Source organism: Plasmodium sp. gorilla clade G2, assembly GCF_900097015.1.
Source record: "Plasmodium sp. gorilla clade G2 genome assembly, chromosome: 1".
NCBI lineage: Eukaryota > Apicomplexa > Aconoidasida > Haemosporida > Plasmodiidae > Plasmodium > Plasmodium adleri (nom. inval.).
The window spans coordinates 222,501-230,000 of NC_041693.1; the positions used below are offsets into that span (position 1 = coordinate 222,501).

General features: G+C 16.6%; 3 protein-coding genes across 3 annotated transcripts in view; 1 reads left to right on the plus strand and 2 right to left on the minus strand.

Annotated features, from left to right (window-relative positions):
* Nucleotides 1-2,290: 2,290 nt before the first annotated feature.
* Nucleotides 2,291-2,797, plus strand: PADL01_0106000 (conserved Plasmodium protein, unknown function; the record flags this gene model as incomplete). Its single annotated transcript, XM_028685180.1, has 1 exon — nucleotides 2,291-2,797. One exon carries the CDS (start codon nucleotides 2,291-2,293, stop codon nucleotides 2,795-2,797), a length of 507 nt encoding a protein of 168 aa, XP_028536183.1.
* A 318-nt stretch (nucleotides 2,798-3,115) lies between these two features.
* PADL01_0106100 (conserved Plasmodium protein, unknown function) lies at nucleotides 3,116-4,733 on the minus strand (the record flags this gene model as incomplete). The annotated part of the gene is made up of 6 exons (XM_028685191.1): nucleotides 3,116-3,220; nucleotides 3,386-3,460; nucleotides 3,607-3,739; nucleotides 3,875-4,040; nucleotides 4,180-4,372; nucleotides 4,485-4,733. 6 exons carry the CDS (start codon nucleotides 4,731-4,733, stop codon nucleotides 3,116-3,118), a joined length of 921 nt encoding a protein of 306 aa, XP_028536184.1.
* A 709-nt stretch (nucleotides 4,734-5,442) lies between these two features.
* PADL01_0106200 (secreted ookinete protein, putative) overlaps nucleotides 5,443-7,500 on the minus strand; it is a gene marked incomplete at both ends in the record, with an annotated part of 3,321 nt that continues 1,263 nt past the window's right edge. The window contains 4 exons of the mRNA XM_028685203.1: nucleotides 5,443-5,485; nucleotides 5,584-5,665; nucleotides 5,780-5,870; nucleotides 5,953-7,500. The exon at nucleotides 5,953-7,500 is cut by the window's right edge and continues 1,263 nt beyond it. Of these exons, the coding sequence (XP_028536185.1) occupies nucleotides 5,443-5,485; nucleotides 5,584-5,665; nucleotides 5,780-5,870; nucleotides 5,953-7,500 (1,764 nt within the window). The remainder of the gene's footprint in view (nucleotides 5,486-5,583; nucleotides 5,666-5,779; nucleotides 5,871-5,952) is intronic.

Here is a 7,500-nt window from a genome sequence, read left to right on the forward strand (position 1 = left end):
AATTGACCAACCTTTCCTTTTATATAAACCCTTTATTACAAAAAAAAAAAAAAAAAAAAAAAAAAAAAGAACTCCTCATCATCCTTTTAAGGAATATCTATTTTTTATTACAAGAACCTTTAAAACGTTAAAATATTATCGATATAAAGCAAAATGAAAAAAAAAATTTTTTTTTTTTTTTTTTTTTTTTTTCTTAATAAATATTATACATATATATATAATATATATGTACATTTAATGATGTATTGAATTTTTTCCTAATTTTTTTTTTTTTTTTTTTTTTTTTATTTATTTATTTATTCTTTACAAGGTAAATTATATTTATGTTTATATATTAAGATGAAAATGGGTATATAAAGAAATATTTTATATTTTATATTTTATCATAATATCTATAATAATATAATTATTTCTTCATTTTATTATTCCTGTTTTTATAATTATAATGCATAAGAGATAAAAAACAGAAATTTATATAAAAACCGCATCAAAAGAAAAAAAAAACTGTGAAAAAAAATAAAAGGTTTTTTTTTTTTTTTTTTTCTACTATTTTTTATAATAAAACTATAATAAATATATTTTATATTTATATTCCTTTTTTTTATTATTTTATATATTTATAATTTTTTTGTATATAATTATATATATATAATAATATTTATATATATATATGTAAGTATATATAATAATTATATCTTAATAAAATATTTCTTCTAATAAATTTAAGAATACAACATTAAAATAATTTTTTTTCTTTGGCTTTATATAAAAGTATTTTTTTTTTTGATATATAATATAAAATTATATTAATATTATAGAATTAATAATTTGTTTAATTATTTACAATAATATATATATTTATTTAATATTTAAAAAAACGTAATATTATTTTTGTTCAACCAAAAAAAAATAATATCATGCCGAAATATTTATAAAAAAATATATATATATATAATATATTTTTATATATGTATTTATAATAATATAAAAAATAAAATAAAATCATATATCTCTTTCTTTTTTTTTTTTCTTTTTTTTTTGTATGCATAATATATAAAAAAATATATATTTATATAATATATATTATATATAAATAAATAATTTTGATAATATTTGTCGATCTATTGATCGCATTAAATATAATAAAAATATAATTTTTAAAAATATATAAAATTTATACGTATATTGAATATATATATATTTATATATGTTCATATATTTTTTATGATATATGTATGCCATATATATAAAATTATTATATATTATTTTTTTTTATTTTGAACCGTTAGTAGTTGTTTCTTTTTTTTAAACCATTGGTCGCTTTTTTTTCTTGTTTTTTGTGGATGTTGTTTTTTTTTTAATTTTTTTTCTGGTTTTTAGTTGTTTTTAGGTTTGTTCTTGTATTTTTTTATATAATTATATATAAATATATTTATATTTATATTTTTTTTTTTTTATCTATATTTTTTATATAGTAGTATAAGTATATATTATATTTTTATTATTTTTTTTTCTATACATGTATTTTTAAAAAAATATATAAATCCATATGTCATTATATATAAAACATAAAATATTATTTTTTTATTTTTTTTTTAATTTTTAAAAAATAAAAAGAAATATATAAAATTATAATATTATAATATCTTTTAAAAAAAATATATTTTTTTAAAAAAAACAAAATTTATAAAAAAATAAATATATAAAATATTATTTTTTAAAAAAAAAAAAAAAAATTTTTTTTTAGGGTTTTAGTAGTTTTTAATTTTAAAATAAAAATATAATTTTTTTCTTTTTTAATTTTTTTTTTTTATTTTTTTATAATTTTAAAAAAAAATATAAAATATAAAAATTATATTTTATTAAATTTATATCAATTTTTTATTTTTTTTAGGCTTTTCTTATTATATATATAATAATAAAAAGAAATAATATAATATAAAATATATATATATATATAAAATATATAATATTAATATATATACAACCATATATATATAATATATATAATATATATATCACCTGTAATATAATAATAATATATTAAGGTTATAATTAAATATATATATATATATATATATATTATCTAAGTAAATATAAATAAAAGTAATAAAAATATATTTATATATTACATTTGTTACAATCCTTTTTAGATATATAATTACAATTCTGTTAATATAATATTCTATAATATAAATTTAAATATATATATATATATATATATTGATATATATATATAGATATAATTTTAATATATATACTTATTAGAACATTTTAAAAAATTAGAAAAATGGCAAAAAGAAAATATATGTCAAAAGTCGACGGTAAAATAAATGTAGGAGAAAAACATCAAGCAAAAATTCCAGATCTTGTAACTGAAGAAAATGAAAAGAATAATGTAGAAGAAACTCAAGCTGTTGAAAATGTAAACAATGTTAATGATGATGTAAGACAAAATAAAAAAGCTAAAACAGAACAAGTTGAAGAAACAAAGAATGCTGCTGAAGAACAACCACAACAAGAAGAACCAGTAAAAGAAGAACAAGCAAATGAAGAACCAGCAAATGAAGAACCTGCAAATGAAGAACCAGCAAAAGAAGAACCTGCAAATGAAGAACCTGCAAATGAAGAACCTGTAAATGAAGAACCTGCAAATGAAGAACAAGCAAATGAAGAACAAGCAAATGAAGAACCTGCAAATGAAGAACAAGCAAATGAAGAACAAGCAAATGAAGAACCAGCAAATGAAGAACCTGCAAATGAAGAACAAGCAAATGAAGAACCAGCAAATGAATAAATTTACAAATAAAAAAAAAAAAAAAAAAGATGATACTTTTAAAACTAAATATTTTCTAAGTTGCATGAAAAAAAAAAAAAAAAAAAAAAAAATATATATATATATATTTTTTGTAACATATAAAATGATATTACTAAATATGTTATTTATATGATATATACATATATATATATATTATATTTATATCCATTTTGATTTTTATTACATAAATTTTATTTGTCTTATTATTATATACCTCTAATATTATCTATATATATATATTTTTTTTATTTATTTTTATTTTTATTTTTATTTTTTTTTTTTTTTTTTATACATGTTTTATGAAATTGCCGCAAAATCTTTTTTTTTTTTTTTTAAAAAAATAAGTTCGTTTGTTTTCACGTCGTAAAAAAGTCTGCATTTTTTTGCTCGATTTTTTGGTAACTATAAACAGGAAATAAGAAAAAAAAAAAAAACCAAAGAAAAAAAAATTAAATTAAATTAATTTAATATAAATGATATTATAATAATAAATATGTTGATAATAAAACGTTTCAATATATATATATATGTTAAGTATTTTATTTTGGAGATGATCATTTTTTTTACCTTAATCATTTCAAAATGCTTCAACTTTAAAATGTCCTTATCTATGGGCAGCTCAGGGAAATTATTCTTGTAGAACTTTAAAATGATAAAAATAAAAAATATAAAATATATAAAATAAAAACATTGCACACATTTTATAGAAAAAAATATATTCATACTTGTTTAATTTATATATATATATATATATACAAACATATGTATATTTTTATTTACTCTCTTACGTTATATAACTGCCTAGGGTTAGGGGGAATATAATTTTTATTTTTTGGTAAATATTCATATCTTCTCATTATAGGATTATAAAAACAAGTTACCACATTATCATCTTTTCTTTCCTCGATATTTTCATAAATACTAGAAATAAATATATGTCAATTATGTAGTAAAATATAATACTCACAAAGAAATATGAACATATAAATATATATATATATATATATATATATATGTATGTATTTTCTTTTTTTTTTTTTTTTTTTTTTTTCCTACTGTTCTAGATCATAACTCGATCCATTAAAAGGCAAATACACGCATATGGAAAAAACCAATCCAAACGTTAATAAAATTGATATGACAATATACATTTCTACATGCTTAGTTTTTATATCCTTTCGTTTTCCTTCTGAATATCTTTTGTATTTTTCAATTCGTTCATCTGAAATAAAGAAAAAAAATAAAAAAAAAAAAAATAAAAAAAAAAAATAAAAAAAAAAAAATAAAAAAAATAAAAAAAATTAAATGATCATATATATATATATATATATATATATATATATATATATTTTTTTTTTTACTCCTTTCGTCCTCGTCTTCATATATAGACTCATCAATTATATCTGAGAATCCCATGTGTTGAAAATCCTTATCTATATTTTTATATTTGTTGTATATTTCTATAAATATTTCTTCTTTTTTTTTTTTCCGTTCTACATTCTTATCTTTAATGTACATATCGGGGTGATAATCCTTGAGGAGTTTCAACAATTTCTATAAACAAAAAAAAAAAAAAAAAAAAAATACATACATATATATATATATGTATATATATATATATTTATAAATATGTGCGCCTTATACATTTTTTTTTCCTTATACACACCCTTTTTAATTTGTTTATATCTTTTTTATCGTCATCATTAAGAATATGCTTAAAATCATTTTTTCTCAATCTCTTTAAAATATTACAATCCTCTTGATATTCTTCATAATGTTTTATCTGTTCTTTGTTCTCATTTGTTATATTTTTATATGACATATGTATAAAATAAATCTTCTTCAAATGATCATAACCATTACTGTTTACTCGTTGTATTTTTAAGTATCTACAATGCTTAATTCTAGAGAACATTTTTTTTTTCTTCTTTAAAAATTTTAAAAATTATATTTCAGTTCATCATTTTTTAATAATACAAAAAAAAAAAAAAAAAAAGGAAATAAAAAGGAAGGGATTTTAAAAAAAATTTTGAAAAATGTTCAATCATATATATATTAAATATATATATATGTACACATTTTTGAATGTATATATTTTTTATATTTTAATGATATTATATCAAATATTTAAAAAAAAAAAAAAAAAAAAAAGTTTTTTTCATAATTTAAAAATAATAAAAAAAAATTATAATATGAAATAAAAAAAATATATACATATATATATATATTTTTTTTTATTTATACCCTTTTTTCAAACAAAAAAAAATAAATAAAAGAAATAAAAAAAAATAATACATTATTATTTTTTACATAAACAAAATTACAATATTGTATTACATATAAAATAACAAGAGGTATATTTTTTTTTTTTTTTTTTTTTTTCTTTATATATAGTTTCTAAAAAAAAAAAATTAAAATATTTAAAAAGGTTTCATAAAATAAACAAATAAAAAAAAAAAAAAAAAAAAAACATAAATAAATCTATTGCATATATATAAATATATATATATATATATATATATATACATTTATGTGTTAACAAAAAAAAAAAAAAAAAATTTTGTATTATTGGATTGAGGATCGATGTATACTCAATTCCTTTTTTTTTTTTTTTTTTTTTTTTTTTAATTAAATGGAGATTTCGTAGCAACAATTTGTTGTCGTTCCCTAAAAAAATAAAAATAAAAATAAAAATAATTATATGTATATATATATATATATATATATATATATAAATATATATTTTTATTTATTTATTTTATTACTTCCGCTGGGTCAGATACTTTTGGTTTTTATTATTGGCGTTTTCTACACCTTGATAAGGGGATTGCGTATATGAAAAAGATCCTACAAAAATTAAAACACACACATATAAATAAAAATACATACATATATATATATATATATAATGTGCTCATATATCTTTTGATTATTATCTTGTTTATGCAAAAAAATGATCACCTGCTTTATTTATATTATTTAGATCTTCATTCGTTTTTATATATTCCTTTCCACCTTCAAATACATTATTCATCTTCAACTTTTCTTCATCCTACAAAATAAATAATATACATATATATGTATATATATATATATATATATATATATATATTTTATATGTACACATCTCTTACCAACTTATTCTCCATATGTTCTTCCATATCATTGTTAGTAACTTTGTCTATCAAATAATTTTCTTCCATTTTATTATTCATCAACGTTTCTGTGTTTTTACGCTGTCCTAAGTTTTTTGATACATTTCCTTGTATATTTAATAATGGATTTGATACCTTATTATTCGCATTATAAATAGAAGGATGTGTATATCTATTTATATTAGTAGATGGTTTATTTATATAAGAATTTGCTATATTTGTTATAACGTCAGAATCGTTTGTATTATTTTGTTCTTCATTTAAAGAATTCTTTTTATTATTATAATCATTTATAGGAGAAAATGGATTTAAATTATTTAATATCGTTTTATTGTTATGATTATATATTGGTTCAAGTTTTTTTTCTTCATTCATATCACTTGTTTTATATTTATCAACTTGTTGTATTTCTTTACCTTCTACAATATCACTTGTATTATTAGCATAATCATTATTTTTGAGATCCTCTTTAAAGGATGGATTTAAATACATATTTTTTCTACCGTTATAATTTTGTAAGTCTGAATCCATCATCATTTTGTTTATATAATTATCATCTTTTTTATTTATATCCATGTTATTATAAAAAGAGTGTAACTTTCTATCCTTCAATGTATTCTTTGTAGATACATAATCTTCTTTATTTGGATGCTGTAAATGTTCGGGCATATTATTTTCATCATATGGAGAATCATCCATATATTTATCAGATAAATAATTGTTATTCATATTTATATTTTCATCCATCTGATTATTTATATTAATATTATTATCGACATTACTATTATCCATGTTATAACTATCCATATTATAACTATCTATATTATAACTATCCATGTTATATTTATTATTTGCAGGGCTTTTATCATTTTCTGTACTTTGAAAACCACTGTATCTTATTTTATCATTTAATAAGAACTGCTCATCATATTCATTGATGAGATTTTCTTTATATTTCTTTATATCTATATATGGATATTCATTTATAGATGAGAAGTTTTTAAGTTTATCCATTTTATTACTTGTATCTTCATCAATAAAACCACTAGTTGTTAATTCATTTATTATAAGATCTGATTTGTGATTTATTTTTTTTAATGCTTGGGTAGATATATATGTAAAGACTCCTATATTATTAATATTAGATATCATATCAGTATAAATATTTTTATTTTCTTTATTTATTATATTACTATTTACTAATAAATTATCTGTATTTTCTAATATATCCTGTAATATATTTTCATAATTTGATAACACTTTTTTCTTTTCTACATTATATAAAATCCTCTTTAATAAATTCTCCATATACATATTTTCACTTGATTGATTCTTCAAAAAATATTTTTTACTCATACCATATTTATTATAATATACTCTATATAAAATATTTTTTAATACATATTTTAATATATATAATATTACAAGTATCAAAAAAAAACCATATATATCTGGATATTTTTCTCTACCAAATTTATGTATAGATAAAAAGGTCACACATATCATTTCTATATATTCTAAAGTTTT